Source organism: Protopterus annectens, chromosome 11.part0 (genome assembly GCF_019279795.1).
Source record: "Protopterus annectens isolate FY-2018-M chromosome 11.part0, PAN1.0, whole genome shotgun sequence".
In the NCBI taxonomy this organism is placed as follows: Eukaryota; Metazoa; Chordata; order Ceratodontiformes; family Protopteridae; genus Protopterus; species Protopterus annectens.
Window position 1 is genome coordinate 815,289,769 of NC_056745.1, and position 17,904 is coordinate 815,307,672.

At 35.9% G+C, this 17,904-nt stretch overlaps 1 protein-coding gene across 1 annotated transcript in view; it reads right to left on the reverse strand.

Moving 5' to 3' along the window:
• The window catches only part of PIK3C2G (phosphatidylinositol-4-phosphate 3-kinase catalytic subunit type 2 gamma), a 1,120,359-nt gene that overhangs the window by 926,337 nt on the left and 176,118 nt on the right, over positions 1–17,904 (reverse strand). Inside the window, exon 6 of the mRNA XM_044087254.1 lies at positions 15,416–15,509. Coding sequence (XP_043943189.1) covers positions 15,416–15,509 — 94 coding nt within the window. The remainder of the gene's footprint in view (positions 1–15,415; positions 15,510–17,904) is intronic.

Consider the following 17,904-nt stretch of genomic DNA (forward strand, 5'->3'; position numbering starts at 1 on the left):
ACTTGATCAGGGAATCTTCCAAGATTTGGTCTATCTGTGGGGAGTTCCTCAAGAAAGTCTTTACCCCATCTCAGAACAATCAAATGGGAAAATTCTGTCCCAGAGGCCTTTTCTTTTCTTTGGACAGGAATTTTCCTATATGACATTCCACTAATATCCAGGGGTCTTCTGGAGAGTCACTCATTGTAGTGACTCCCTTCTGGCCCAGTTAACCCTGGTTACCCCTTCTTTTGGAAATGGCCAGGGGCAAGCACAACAAACTTCCTCTCAGAATGTATCCATTATCATAAGAACAGGGGTGTTTGATACACCCCAACATCAGTCACCAGTCATCTTCAATTGACTTCCTGGATGATGGGGTCTTAATTCCTGTAAGACACATGTTTTCTGAGGACAGTAGGTTCTAATGGAGGCAAGAAAGTCTGATACTAGAAAATCATATATTAGCAAATTGGAAAGTTTTTTTAGCTAGTACCAAAAACATAACCGGAACTCATTCCAGGCTAGTTGTTCTCTGGTTTTACAATACCTAAGTGAGGTTTCTATCCTGTGGCCTTTCTTATTCCTCTAGCAACTTTCATTTATTGGCCATTTCATCATGCCTGCCCATGGATCCTCCTCTGTCAAAATATTTGTGAAAGAGGTTTTGCATAAGATGCCTCCAAATAAACCCATGGTCCCTCCTTGGGATCTTGAGGAAACTAACACTTGCTCCATTTGAACTAGCTAATCTGGCTGACATAAGGCTCTCAACATGGAAGACAGTTTTGCTGATTGCTCAGACCTCTGTAAGAAGAGTAGCAAGCTCTTACAGTGAGTCAACTCTACCTCATTTTCCATAGGGACAGGGTTTCTTTGAGAACAAACCCTTCTTTTATGTCTAAACTGGTATGAGAGTTTACTTGGCAAAGTATCCATTCCCCATTTTCTTTCTTGAATCTAAAAATGAGGGAGAAAGGATACTCCATACCTTGGATGCCAACAGAAAACGCAGGTACTATCTTGACAGAACTAAATCTTTCACATATTCAGATCAATTGTTCATTTCTTGTGACAGTAAGAAGTAGGTATTACCTTTGTCAAAACAGATTATTTCCAAATGGTTGTCTAAGTCTATTACCTTTTATTATACTCAGCATGACAGATTTATTCCAGGTAGCGTCAATGCCCTCTAAGGCTTTTTGGAAGGGGTTGAATTCTAGATGTATTCTAGAAGCTGCTAGTTTGTCCTCTGCAGATACTTTCCCAAAGCACTATAAGCTTGATTCCTTCTCTAGGTCTAGATCAAGATTTGCTCAGATCATTTTCCAGGGGCTCCTGGACTCTTCTACTTCCACCTCCCAAATATAGTTTGCTGTGGTAATTTACCCATAATTTACCCATATGGCTAAGGCTACTGCAGCAGTGATCAATATGATGAACACAGTACAGTTGTATAAGCTGAACTTACCATAACAGCAGATGTTTGAATGATCACTGCTGCAGCAGCCACTCTCTTCCTTCATCCTGCTTGTCTTTTTGGTGTATTTTTTATGCCAGGGTATGGACATTTATTTTTTGTTATTTCTAGCAATGATATATCATAGCTTAACCTCCCTCTATCTGCTGACAGGAAAGCTTTGAAAGACTTTGCACTCAAACTTGTCTTTTAGTCAGCTCAGCTCAAGCTGCTTGACAGTTGAGGTGTATGGAAGGTGCCCTGAAGCTTTGGAAGCCATCCAGCTCTTACATCCTTGGCATTATAATCCATATATTTAACACTCATGCAGCAGTGATGATTTGAACATCTACTGTTATGATACGTTCATCTTATACAACTGTACTTTCCTCAATGTCTTCATCCTCTTGCAATGACAATTAATTATCAATGTTATATACTAAAACTGCTGAGTGTAAAACATAGCACTTTTTGCGACAAATGCACCATAGACTACAGCACGAAGCAAAAACAAATGCATTTTTACCTTAAATTTGTACTTACAGAGAAACATAAAAATATCTGAAAAGTCTTTAATTGGAAGACTTCCGGAAAACATTTGCTAAAAAGTAAGAAGTAAAGATCTAACATGTTAAATCTTTTTCCAGCAGACATTTCTGAATGGTTCTTTTTCTAATTTTTCAAAGTTGTGTTAGGGACACCAGTGTGTGGTTATTAGAAAAATAAAGGCATTCCATTTTCCTGCACTGAAATTTTAAGAATTATATTCATAACAGTTAAATATATTTTCAGCAATTAAACTCTAATTTTTGGCATGTTTGTATATAAACTGGAATAAAACCAAGTCTTAATACATAGCGCTGAAAACAGGTCTGTAAATAGTAATTAATAAATAAATAAACAAACAAATAAAATAAACAAATAAGAAAGAAAGAAAGAAATACAAGTTATGGTGAATGATAATATCCCATCAGATTGCTAACAATAATGTGACTTTTGACACTATCCTGGGTCAATAACTAAGTAGCTTCAGTCTACACTACTGACTTCAGTGTGAAACACTTCTATGGGCTAGGCTTGTGAAGGCTCCGGGACCATTAGCCTAGTACACATCTATGAACCTATGAACTATCACTTAAACAGGAGTAATATTTCACAATTTTCCCCTAAGACCACAACAGAAACTCGCTCTATAACCTGGGGCTGGACTGTATACTTCTGTCCACCCCTAATGTAACTCCTTATTACATACTTCAGAGCAATGTGTCCCAGTTTAAGATCTCTGATACACTCATACTTAAATAAATTAAATCTAACACATCCAAACACTACTGGAAAAACCTGACAGAGATTTCCTGCTGTGTCCCTTCCCCAAAATAATATGGTAATGCTGCTACCAATCAGAGTGTCTTCATACCTTTTTAAAGGAGTGTTAGATTATGAAAATTAAATATTAAAACAAATAGCAGCAAATGATCTAAGCAGCCAAGCTTTTGGAGTGACCTGGGAAGTTATCAAGGCAAATATAAGTACTGTCAAATCACTAAAGAAAACATGGATTTACCAGCCACACTGTAAGCTAATAAAAATATTTAATAATGAGAGAAATGATTAAGAATATAAAACAGTAAATTTCAATAAACAAACAGAACCCAAACACCAGGAAAATGAAATCAATACTGAAGGATAGAAATCCAACATTTAGAAAAACTGTAACTGATCTGATTAGTTACAATTTTTTAACTGATTAAAGAACACTGTTCCTGATCTAAACTAAATTACTATAACAGAGCAAAAGCAGTCTTCAGTTCTTGGTAGTCCTTTTGGGTATCCACTGCAGAGTATATCTGGCAACTGGTAACTGACAACTGTAACTGACTTCAGTAAGCTCTTTTATAGACTAGTCTAACTGTCACAACTGTTCTACTTCTAATTTTCATTTCATATTTTGAAAAGTCAGCCAATTACTGTTTACTAAAGTTCCTTCCAGTATTTCAACTTCTGACAGTAATGCATAACAACTGTCAACATTCCAATGATATCATCTGTAGATCAGCTGAATCTGAGACACTTTGCCTTTAGAATCTTTCTTCACAAACGTGCTCAGTTATAAATGTAAAAGTACATGGTTCAAGTCTTTAAAACACTCTGTGCAAACAGATTACAAATCAACATGCAAGAACCTATTTACAATATTATAGCTAGTCATGCTGGCATATAATACACAGGTTAATCTGCAGAAAGACAAACGGGCTGTGCCTCATTCCTAGGGACAAATAAATCCAAAAATACTCACCAAAGTAGAAAAAATGTTGTTTAATATGTTTGTTTCAGTTGTTTTTTTTTACACAGATTAATCTGAAATTATGCTCAAAAACTCAGCCAGACATGCTAGCACAAATAACAGTGTATAATGTATTTGCATTGGTATCTAGGGGTTATGAGGTGGAGAGTGTTAGTTGGGAATTACTGTCAACCTTTGTCCATCAGAGACTTGGAGGTCAGACCAAGGGTGAATTTGCAATTTCCCATCCATTGATCAAGGTTTTGTTTGAATATGGTCAGGGATGATCTCTGCTTCACGTGGATGGGGAGCTTATTCCATAGTGCAGGTATCCTTTGAGATACATATTATTCTCTCCAGCATGTTCTATTTATGTCGCAGGCAAAGTTCAGGTCCTTCAGTCTAGTGTTTCTGGTGCTGTTTGCTTTGAAAATGGGCAAGAGATCCATTAGAGATGGATCTTAGGATGCCTTATATTCCAAGCATAGATTGCCTCTCAATAACCTGTAGACATTAACTACAGAGACGGGGCCTTAAGGCAGTCTGTGTAAGACAGGCTATTCACACCCTGGATTCTCCTGGTGAGGAACCTTTGAGGCCATTCCAATTGTTTCAAGTGCCTAGTTAGGTACATGCCAACGTGGGCATTGTACTCAATAATGGGTCTGATAAGGGCTGAAAAGTGGTACTATAACTTCCTTGGACCTGGATGCAAAATCCTCACTTATAAGTTGGGCAACACAGAATACTACTGTCTTCACTATGCATCGGTCAAAGGAAAGATTACTGTCTATACATGTTTCCAGATCCCTAACTATTGGGTAAAATCTTAGTGGTGCAATATCGATGTAGTAATTAACTTGGGTGGACCATTTTACAAAGGGCACTATAATGCATTTCTTTGCATCATCCCTGGAAGATTGTTGGTATCTTGTAATACATTTTAGATTTGGAGAAAGTGAGATTGTGTCTGTATTTTTTTTCTATCTTTTCTATGTTTATGCAATCTAGCAGTTAATATTTAGTTTGGGGGTGTGCAGACTTGGGGGATGGAGGGGAAGGCCAAAAGTTTGGGTTTTGCAATCATGGGGGTAGCACAGCTTTAAGTACTGGTCTCCAAAAGTTTTAGATGATTTAGGGATGAATAATTGTGTACCATCAATGGGAAGCAAAGAAGACACCATCTTATCTGTTTTTCTACATCTCTGTCACTCTCTCTTTTTATTTACTTATTTATTTATTAATTTATTTTTGCTATTTGGCATGTTACTATACCCACCTCAACATTATACAGTTGTAGGGGTAAGGATCTCTGTATACAAAATCTACACACACAGACATATACAAAATAACACTACCTTATTAAACCAACAGACCTGACATGGAAGGTATTACTAAGAGACACATGAATGCCATCTTTATCCTGTGGAAGAGATGTAAAAAAAGGTTTATTGATCTTTTGTATTTTATAAATGCACTATACATTTTTTTTAATTTCTGCAAAAGTTTCTCAAAGTTTGATTTTTTTTTGGGGGGGGTCTGTAAGTGTGTAATAAATTGCTTTTGTTCCATGAATTAAAAGAAAAAGAAAAGATAAACAACGGGAGTAGTTTTGGTTCTATTATTTACAGGAAACCAACATATTCAAATTCATTCCTGCATTTTGACAGTAACCAGCACCCTATCTAGATGAACTGGAACATTGTAAAGTTTCATTTTATTAGATTATCATGTTTTATGACTGATGATAGTGTTTACTTAATTAGAAATATGCAGATTGACAAATATGTTCTGTGACTGAGGTCATCCCAAAAGATTATTAGAGAAACAACATTCAGAAATAATAGCAGAAGCAACCATCAATAAGACAAAATGTTCCTAACCTTATAGAACATATAATATTACTAACGAATCAACCCATTACTGGAAAGGGATACTTATCATCTATTTATAAAACAAACAAAAAAATAAAAATGCATAATAATGAGAAAATATGGAATTATTATAGATCAGTTAATGGACATGTGCCAAATGACAGAGATAAAAAACTAATTCTTCTCTCTCCAAAGCAGACATCACTTTCATTACATTGGAGACTTTTTACTTGGCAATTCATACACAGATCTTATGTAACCCCTCATAAAATGGAACTTATGTTTAAGAAAAATATTGGCTGCTGGAGATGTGATTTATCAATAAAAGCAGACTGGCAACATAAGTTCTACGAATGCCATTTGATTAAACCATACTGGGATAAAATAAATTATTTTCTGCAAATGGTATTCAATGATAAATTCCAGATTTCCAAATCTATTATTTTGTTTAATGCACCTGTACCCGACTGTTTGCCAAGAACAAAATATGTAATCTTATGGACTCTCCTAGCTATTGCAAGGAAGAACATTACATCAAACTGGAAATCCAAAGCTTCTCCAACTTTTAAGCAATTCATGAATATGGTGTCAGCAGTATCGCAATTGGAAATGAACACTATTAAAGGAAGAACTGAAAGAACTACATCATTATACATAGCATGGCAAAAAGTAACTGAAATACTGGAGAATAATGACTGCAGCAGATTATAATCAGGAAACAATTGTATAGAACGTCAATTATATGTCAACAATAGACACCCTTGTAAATACTTTATTTTGGTTTTAATGTTTGATATCTGTTTAGAGGTTTTAGCCTACCTTTTTAAATAATTTGTAAATACTTCATTGTCATAAATAAACTGCATTCATGTTTTCTTGTTTTTGGAAATGAATAAAAATATTTAAAAAAAAAAAAAGAAATAATAGCAGAAGACGAAGGGGATGATTTCCCACCCCTTCTTGTAAAAACCTTTACTTCTGGTTAAGGAATATACACCCCTGAGACCATGATCTTCTTTTAATCCTAATTAGCTGTTGTTCTTACATAATACAGATTAGCAAATGATTAAAAAAGTTGTAAAAAAAACACATTTTTGTAAACAACAGGATATACTTCCAACTGATCAATATATACTGTACAGTAAATCAATTTCTTATCAAAAAAGAACAAAAGTATGACACAAGATTCTGAATAAAGTAGTAACCAAACTAATAGAAGGAGGTACATACCAAAGATGCTTAAATGCCGTCATTGTAAGCAATGCAGATATATTTGGAAGTGTCTTGACATTACTGTCAGCAGGCACTTTGTATTATTGGTTTGAATGAAAGGTGCGACTGTCCTTCTCAGTATGTGGTTTATATCACAAAATACTTCTCATGTAAAACATTTTATGTGGGTAAATCTGAATGCAGATTACAGAAAAGGATATATCAGCATAGCTGTGCTATTATGAAGTAGGATAACACCAGTCCCTTATATAAACATGTTTAATTTGTATTGATTAAAAATATTTTCTTCATTTTGGAGAAAGTACGTTTGAATGTGTGGGTATTGATCACAGCAACTATTTGGAATATTGGGAGTCTGTTTGACTGCTTTCATTAAATGAAAGAATTTCTCCTGATCTTATTGACCATATTTCCATTCTGAAGGTTTAAAAAGAGAGCAGCCACACTTTAATATACTATTGATATAACAACATCTGTTGGATAATATTTATTGATGTGCAGCTGTCTTGTTTATAATGTAACAATAGTAACACATTTGATTCAATCCATTTATTCATTTTATTATATTAATTCATTTTATTCTTTAGAGACAATTCACTATTATATAGGGATGGTTCTTAGAAATTAGAAATATTGGCCATTCTGAAGAAAGCAGTTTGTATTTTACTAGGACAAAACTGTTTGATAAATTATGCTTTGTCCATGAAATATTCCTTGGAAGGTCAAATATTTTGAAAGTTTTCAGTATTATGCATGCCATTTTCAGTGGAACGTCCTATGAGAATGAAAAAAGATTTAAAACAATGGACTAAAAAGCAAATGAAAATACTAAAAATGTCTCAGTGAGCATAGCAAAAAAATTTAATAACCAACTGTTCATAAAATCTTGCAGAGATTACCTAAAGCCCCATCATGTAGAAACTCTGGCAAATTATGCATCCCAGTGACATCAGTGGGAAGCACTACAGTAACATAAAAAAATGAATAAATTAAACATACATGAGTATAGGTTGGATAGTACATGAAATATTTTGCACTGTAGGATTAGGAAAGTCACAATGACTAGTTGCTTGGTTACTCATCACAAATGTCATCCCATAAACCTACAGAATGTTTCATATGCCAGACCCTCTTGTTCTCCCTGTTTTTTTTTCTCTGTTTTTCTCTCTCTCTCTCTTTATATCTTAAATATTTGTCTGTAGAGAGAGATATAATTTTCATTCGTTTCTTCTTGTGGCCTTAGTTGTTGCTAAACAGGGTCTGAACTAGACCAATTCTCTTCTCTTCCATGGATCGTTAACAAATGAAATAAGTTCAATGTTTTCAAGAAAAAAATAAGTTTGTCTGTAGATTATATATTGAACATATATGTTTAGAACTCCCAGTGCTTGACATCTGCATACCGTCTAAGTGCTATGCATCTGGCAGTGTTCAGATTTCAATCTGCTAAAATGCTTCAGCTCCACTGTTCTGCTTTGACCACAGACTGTCATGGTCTCCATTCTTTCATTACTTCAGTTGTACAGCAACTGAAACATTCACGTCTTAGAGCACATCATGGTCAAACTGACCAGTAGCAGACACTGTTTGATGCTTGCCTGTTACTATAGTGAGTTTAAAATACAGGATTATGATCAGGTCTGTGATCATAACCATTTTGCCATGTGTCTGAGACATGGATGCCAAGACATTTACCTCAACATCTCTATTGTTTGCTGTTATCTTCCATTACTGTATTTTCATTTACCAAACAAAGGGTCATAATTTTCTAAGTCACCCCCCCAAGAGGGCAGATTTTCTCATTATGCCACCACTCCTGATTGGTGCAAATGTATGTATAATTTTAGACCCTGTGCTATGATTTTTGATGGCCTCTGCTATGATTTATGATGACTGTTACTATAGCAATAACCCACGCCTGGGTGTGGGTAATGCGGGATTTACCCATGGTTGGCGTGGTTTGGTCCCGTGGGTGAAGCCCGAGGGACCAAACAAAGACAACCGTGGGGAAATCCCGCATTACCCGCACCCAGAAGTGGGTTATTGCTATTATACTATGACATTATTTAAGAAAAGAAATAATTACTTTTCTTAAATAATGGCATTGTATAATGCCTCTTTGCTGCCCTTCCGCAGCTGGCTGGTATCCGCGGCAGTTCTGATGTACTGCACATGCCTACGCAGTACATCAGAGCTGTGGCCAAAAGCAACGGAGAAAGCAAGATCTCCATTGCTTTTACTGTTCGCTTCGTTAAATGGGTTTAACATGGCGAGACAGCTTTAAAATAAGCAACGGGTTGTCCGTTGCTTATTTTAAAGCTGTCTCGCTATGTTAAACCCATTTAACATAGTGAAACAGTAAAAAGCAATGGAGATCTTGCTTTCTCCGTTGCTTTTAAACCTGTCTGCTATGTTAAATGGGTTTAACATAGTGAGACAACTTTAAAATAAGCAACAGAGATCTCCGTTGCTTATTTTAAAGCTGTCTCGCTATGTTAAACCCATTTAACATAGTGAGACAGGTTTAAAAAAAAAGCAACGGAGAAAGCAAGATCTCCGTTGCTTTTTACACACTGTGTCGCTATGTTAAAGGAGTTTAGCATAGAGAGACAGCTTTAAAAAAAGCAATGGAGATCTCTGTTGCTTTTTTTAAACCTGTGTCACTATGTTAAACTCTTTTAACATAGCGAGACAGTGTTTTAAAAGAGACTTATACTAATGGAAAAAGTCCGGGCGACCAGACCTTTTTCCATTAGTATAAGTCGATTTACAACGTGCATGCTGGCCAATCAGCGTGCACGTTTTGGAATATTAATGTGGGGTCATGGTATAATATGATTTTTATCTGACAGAAACTGCAACTTTTGCAATGAAGCGGTAAAACTGCAGTTAGGTATGATTGTTATTCTATAATACTGTAAGCAATTGGATTATATAATGCTCTGCCTTCATGTTTTTACATTTTAACCTACAAAGACATTACTTTTTTGTATTTTTAATACAAAGCTGCATGTTTCTATTATAGTCCACTATAGATTTTTATCAGTATTCACAGCTGTTATGCTAGAGAGCTCAGTTTGAAATGTGCAAACAATTTACTAGCCAGAGAGTAGGTGACGTTGAATTTCAGGTGCAGAGAAACTTTGCTTTATTCACCTTTTTAAATTATTATATACATGCAAACATGGCAAGTATCAGTATATCATAATATTTTTGCAATCTTTTTATAGATAGCTATATACACAGCCACACATGTATACCTAAAATAAAAGCATACTACCATATTCCAAAGTAAAAGAAACACATTAGCTATAAAATAAACTGTATCATGAAAAGAAGAAATAAAAGTTAATTTAATACATCATTTTAAATAAATGAGTTTTCACCAGTGTATACATACACTCTCTGTATACATTATGATGAAAGACACCTGTAATATATACATTGGCCTGCTGCAGAAATGTCATGGAAATTTCCTTTTTGAAATATTCTAAAAAGGAATGCACTCACAATCATCTGTTTGTGACACAAATGTAGCAGCATCATTCATGATGACACTGCACAGTAATGAATCCTATTACCAAAATGTAACAGGTTTTACATTAAATGTAACTGTACTGTGCAGAACGCAACCAAGTCAGTGAAACTGTATCAGTATGATAAGATTTTCATCACTTTTCTGATATTGGAAAGCATTCATCTGCTGTCATACAGGTTAAAATGTGCCATTAAGAACTGCTGGCAGTTTTATAGCTTAATCCGCAAGGTGCTGTGATTAATACAATGTTTCATACACCTACTTATTAGATTTTTTGTATTACAGCAAAATAAAACATGACACTCTATACTTCCCTCATTTCTATTATAATGATTTTATCCTAGTAACATGCAAGCTACATAACTGCCTATAATGTTAACAGGTTATTGTTATGAACTGAATGTTTCACAGCGAAGCAAGCTGGACTTCAGTTGATACTCCACAACATTATTTTCATTGTATCTGAGATTATGGTTAAAGCTATTTTAGTCATTTGATTAGATGAAGGAATGACACACTTCACCTCATTTAATTTGATGGGGGAAAACCTGACTGTACTGATTCTTCCATTAGCATTTCTACTAACAGCCCCGGTCTCCACTCATCACCTTACAAGGCCCTCAGGACAAATCTTTACTCCTTTCTGTTGCTGTACGTGAATGTCTTTTTATCAAACTCTTGACTGCTCTGCCCAATAGAGCCATGCTTAAATGATTAGAATATAGCCTAGGTTTCCAGAGATATGGTGTGACAATCACCATATGAGTTCCCACAATTTCATTTCATTGCATCAAGGCAGCAGCAGTTCTTATCTCTTGAAGTAGGCCATTGCCAAAAATACTCATTTCTACCATTCTCTATACATGCAGGCCTTTTTATTTATTTATTTTTTCTTTACTTAACAAAGATATCTGAAAATATGTTCACTAATAACTTAACTGACTACTTAAAGGCACATTACAGTGCAGCCAGCAACATAGCTTTAGGGAAGGCTACTGTATTAATATTGTCCTGCTGTCATTCACTGGTACCATATACAAAAATACTGGCAGTGGGAAACTCAGAGAAGTTTCTTCACAGACATGACAAAAGCCTGTGATATTTTGATTAATCTCTTCCTTAATATGCTATTCCCCATTTGTTTTCTTCTGGAAGTACCCCGCTGGTTCTCATATTTTTTCAACAGAAAACATTTATCTGGTAAAATTGATAACCATCACTGCTAGTGTACCTGTAATTCATCAAGGTGGCCTGAGACTCAGTTATCTCCTCTCCTCAGCCTTTCCTGACTTCCTGACACCTAGTGAACGATAAGTACAAAAAGGCACGTTCTTTGTCAGTGATGAACTTAATACCACCACATACTGAAATGCTCCTGGCATTCCTCAACTACTCCAGGATGACGTGAGTACATTTTATGACTGTTATAATACAAAACTCCTCAATAATGACTTCATTAAAACCAGATATACTTTTAAGTTTTCCTTCTGGACTTCTTGGATCATGAAAGGACAGAATGCTAATAGGACCTAATAATTTCTCTATAGTAATAGCAAACAAATTCAATTACTTTGGAATCTGGTTGGATTCTATATTCTCTTTCTCTATGCACTGGGATAACAATTGTAACAAAATGGATAATTAACTAAAGCCCTGCTAGTCCAACAAAAGGCATCTATTCCCAGGACAAATTGCAGACATGGGGAATGGAGCACTGATCCTCTAACTGGAATATCACCTTCTTATAGATAAACTGACTCTATAACTTTTCTTTTTTTGTCTGTACCTCTGAAGTTAGCTCAGGTTATACCTTATTAAAACAACCTGCTTGATATTCATCTCCTGTACTTGACAAACTACAAATCTAAACCATGTTAACTGCCTATATGTAGTTGTAAAATGCTCTTCATTTTTGTATAATCTTCAAGTTATTCATCTTGAATTATAACCATTTTGTAGCTAACCACTATCCACACCTCATGTTTTGCTCTAGATCACAAAATAACTTCTTGCTCTTGCCTAACATACATGCTACTTGTAGCAGAACTTCCGATATCTTGGTACCAAAGTTTTAGAACAATCTCTCCAATTAGTCAAGGCTATGATCTACTAATAACCTACTTCTTTCAGTCAATAATTTAAGTTCCTCAGTTTAATTTGCCTGCTGTGTGTTTCTGAGCAAGTCATTTAACCAGATGATTCTATCAGGCTGAGTCTGAAAAGGTCAGCTTAGACCAGTGCTCAACTGTGGTTAACAAATACAAATGTATGAATGAATGAATAAACTGTTATAACCTCTCCACATGTTTTAGCCCTTACAGGTACAATTAAATCTTTACTCTCTAAATCAATTAGGCCTTCACTATCCACCACACTTAATACTCCACTATCCACCTCACAGCAGCTATTACTCTTCATCTCTTGCTATAATCCCCAAATAAATATTCGATGTTATCATTCTCTCTTTCCTTCCAGTCTCCAGGTCCATTACTACGTAATCAGAAATGAGATTAAGTGCAAGTGAAAAAACAAAACAGCACTTTATACTATGCTGCATAGCTTTTTTACTCACACTATTAGCTTAATTTTGATCAGTCAAAATAGAAAGTCAGAAACACTAACTGTTAGTTTGAAGTATATCATCTAGTCTACTGCACAACCTTTCATGTCCCTATCCTTTACAGTAATTGACTTAACACGATTAATTACCTCTTTTATACTATAACAAAGGCATGTACTAGCTACTCAAATTTATTTTAAAATTGAGTGCTTTCTTCTATCCAAGACACAGACTTCATCGCAACAAATACATTAATAGCATATTTTCTTATAAGTGCAATATTGTATGATGCAAAGCACCAATTAGCTTAATTGATACAAAATGGCTGTATTTGCCAATGTGTTCATCGGTGTTGTTTTCAGTGAATTCAGCAGCCTTGGTCCTTAATTCGGATTTATTATATATAACAAAGAAAATAATTCCATACAGTTCAAGCTTATCTTTATTTTATATGGCCTTGCTTTGATATGTTTTAGGGGACTTGCTTGCACTTACTCTTTTGTCACCAGTTAAGTTATCACTACTAGTAGTTTATGGATTGGACATAATACTGCTCAAACCTTCTGTTCGGTTTAATATTTTCTTTCATTTTTCATTTCCTATGCTATTATAGTATAAGCATGTAATAGTTGTATTGTTTATATGGACCAGTAGATTCAGGATAAACCCCACTGCTGATGGTAGGAGCTGCTGGTCTTTATACAATGCAGGGATTTGCAATTCAGAGTCTTGTTAACTGCAATGAGGAAAAACCTTATTATCAGTTAATTTGCATATCTCTGAATTGCCCTTAATTACGGGGAGTGCAAATCAGCACTTTCCTTCAGCAGCTAACACAGGCAGCATCTCAATGGCAGATGCTCCCCCATTCATTCTTCTACACATATGCATGCATTTAAGCACACAAACACTGATATAACTCTTCCCTGTCCCCATTGTTGGCAGAACACCCCTAATGTCACGTATATTTTGCCCCTATCCTCGTAAATCCATGAGTCTTTATCCATAATGCCAGACATTAAAAGTTTCGATCTTCTTATTGCTCAGAAAGTACAAAACCTGTTGTACTATTAACTTTTTAAGTGAGTCTAACTCCAAGAGTTACAGGATGCTATAGCTGCTTTCTCTTCTATCCACTGTGTCCATAACAACTCACCAGCCATTGCAATCAAGACACACAGCCAGTGTCTGACAGTTGGCTTAGAGGATTAAGAAGCTGTTAACCAGCTGTTTTCCATGGCCGGGTGGTGCAAGGTTTGGTTCCCTCAGCCTCTATTACCAAAGTGTGTTAATCTAAGCAAGTCACTTAACCAGACACAACTCCTGTGCTAAACCTGAAAAAGCTCCATGAAGATCAGCACTCTAATCCAGAAAACACATACAAATAAAATAAATCAATGTATAATGCCACATATAAGAGTTTCTTGCTTTTGGTAAAGTGTAAAAAAACCCTGCAAAACTAACCAATGAGTTAACACTGTGGGTTAAGTGTGCAGGGTTGAAGCCCCACTTATCTAACATTTTGCAAGCATCCCTGCTGCCACAGAGATCTGTCACACTGTGTGTATCAGTGCCAAAGTTATACGGCTTAAATATTTCAACGGCCATTAGGTCACACTATACAGATTATCCTTGGTGTCAGGTGACCCTCCCATCTCACATATTTTAGGATCCAAAACTTCATTCTATTAACTTTTACCATGCCATTAAGGCATGATATAAAGCATCACACTTGCAGACACACTCATACATTCACAAACACACACACACACACACACACACACACACACACACAAACACACACACACTTCATCCCCAATCAATCACACTCACCCATTTACCCCCACACACACATAGGCACACCTACCTTACCTTGCTCCTCACCAACCCTGCCTACTGTGATCACTGAGACAGAAACACAGTCAAACATATACTCAAGCAGCCACATACATACATACATACATACATACATGTACATACTCCCTAACATAACCTGTCCTCTACACCTCAAGGCACTTACATCTATTGTGATCGATGAGCACATGCTTTTGGCCATAGTTATTGAAACAGGTTCCTTGCACAGCTGAGCAATCCTATGACTGCAGGCATTTCTGGAGGGAACACATGGCTAATTAGCATGTGCTGTTTCCCCCAGAAGGCCTCATAAGCATTTAGCATGGCTGCAGAGCACCACATTACTGCAAATCTCTGTGCTAAAGCATCATTGCAGAGCTGCTTGTGAACTAGAAATAATTACTGTGAAGTGTACACCTCATGTACTCTTCACAGTAACTTCTGGATCCAGTATGATTTTGGTCCCTTTTGACTTGAGACATTGCTGAAAATTATGTAAATGCTTAGCTCTCTCAGACATTTAATAAATACATGAGTAAAAACAAGATATACTATAACTGGTGTGCTACTAAAGAACAGAATTTAGTTTACAAAAGAAAGCATACTTTTATTGAGAAATAACATAGATACCCACCTGAATCAGCTGTGGAAGGTATTCTATTAACTCGTCAGATGACAGGCTTTCAAGTTCCAGCACTGCAGTTCTGCGGACCTCTTGATCTGGGAAGCTAATGCAAAATACATTTTTATAACATTTATATATTAAAAAAACAGTAGCTGAGAATAATAATCACAGCATTTAATTGTTGCAATTATTGAAGTGAGATTTGAAACCCCTAACCCAATTCAAGTGTAACTTGGACAACTGGATGGCGAACAGGAAATTCATCCTTGGTTAGGCACCTATGTCACTAATTGACACAGGCAGCCCATAAATAGTTCAACTCCCAGGCTCCGGCTTGTAAATATTTCACCTCCCAAGCCCCTGCCTACACTTAACAAGGGTACCAGAACTTGTCAGAGATTTGGGATGCTTGGTTAGGCAGGCTTAAAAAGGCCCTTGTTGTCATTAGCCTAGTACACACCTATGAACTTATGAACCCAAGAAAAATGATGCAGCTGAAAAGTTAAATTCATATTATATATGAAATGTAATGTTCACATCAACGTATGACTAAAGAATATTTGTTAATGTATTAATGTTAATCTTGTGTTTCTTAATTTTCTGTACCAAACATCTTGTATGTGTTGATTGTATTTCTCTAAATATGGCCAAAGAAATGTTTACTGTATGTTTCTATGTAAGTAACTGTGGAGTTTCTCCCCGGGCCTCTATTGAAAATGGGCTCTGTCTCAGTCGGACTTTCCCAGTAAACAACTGTTAAATAAATAAATAAATTACTAACTTTATGTGCATTTCAGACACAAGGCACTGAATGAGCTAGGGTCTAACAGTGAAATAAGTAGGAATGACATGCAGATAATTCAGTGCATACATAACAGTATGACAGCAGTTTGGAGAAGAGTTTTGACAAACACAATGATAGTGGTAATGCAGGTATGTACACTGGGACACAATCTACTTACAAAATAACACACACAGTAATCTGTGTTACTGCAGATATGATAGACAATGGGTGTATAGCAGCAGCCAGTCAAGTCAATAATCCTGTTCTTATCACAAGACGTCTGTGCCCTACAGTATTGCCCATAAAATGCCTACTGTCAATTGTGTTATAAACTGCTTCCTGCAGTATACCTACTGCTAAACTCATCCTACTCCTACCAAGTGAAAGCCTACTCTCACCTTGATCCCCCAGTCTACCTATGTTAATTGTTTTGCACGACTTGCTTCATCATCCTGAATGGGGAAATATATTGCTTAGCCTGAGTAACCCTGTTGCTTGTAGTGTGTTAATTCTTAAACCTTCCTAGCCTATTGCCCATAATAAGTTAATACCACTTAAAGACTTCCAATATTAAGTCTACTGTCTAGTTTGCCCGACTGTGCTGCATATAATATTATATTGACAGCAAACCCTGCTGTGTCTTCAGCATACACTGAGACAGCAACACTGTTCACTAGCACAGTCTATAGCAGGTCCGCTGTCTAGATTTCTGCATTAGGTTGCTTATGCTAAGATTCAGTCTTGTGCAATCTGTGTTTGCAGCTCAATTACATAGAAGGTAAAGCCTTGCCTACGACCCAGAAGACACAAATTTGACTAGAGGCTTGGGTGCTTCAAGATCTGGGCAAGTAAGAAAAGAGGTGAACCATTTACTTCAGCTTGCCCATCTTGAGAAAAAATGGTAATGGTAGTTCTGTTTAGCCAAATTACTCAATTGAAAAGTAGGGCCTGGACTGGAGCATAAGTCTTAGCATTCCAAGTGTTGTTGGTACCCATCATAAGCATGTGGGTAGGTGCATATAATACCTCTACTGTCATAGAGGTGCTCACACCAGCCATTGGCAGGGAGGGTAGGAACCTAACAAAACACTGATGCCTTCTGAGGAAGAAAAGACTCATGGTCTGTAAACAGCAGGGAAGGCATGATATCTGTAGCTATATATCTCTATATAGACATATATATATATATATATATATATATATATATATATATATATATATATATATATATATATATTTATTTATATATACACACACACATATATATATATATATATATATATATATATATATATATATATATATATATATATAAAGATATAGATATGGGGTCTATTTCAAAGAATACACATTTCAAAACATCAAATCACTGATCAGTGAAGACCAGATGATCGAAGTTGTGAGATATCAAACCTTGTGAATGGCGATCGCTGTAGAGTGGAAAACAGGAAATTTACTGTTCTCTTCATTCTTCACTGTAGTGCAGTCTTGGAGTTGGTATATTTAAGTAGCAGGGGGGTGTGGGGGTACAAGGGGGCTTGCCCCCTGCAAAAATGTGAAAGACATTTTCAGCTGTTAGATTTTTATTTTTTTATGTTCAATATTTCACAACTTCGATCTGGTCTTCGATGATCAGAGGTTTGATATGACATTTTGATCCTTTGAAGTAGACCCAGATATAGATATATATTTATATAGATACAGATACATGAAA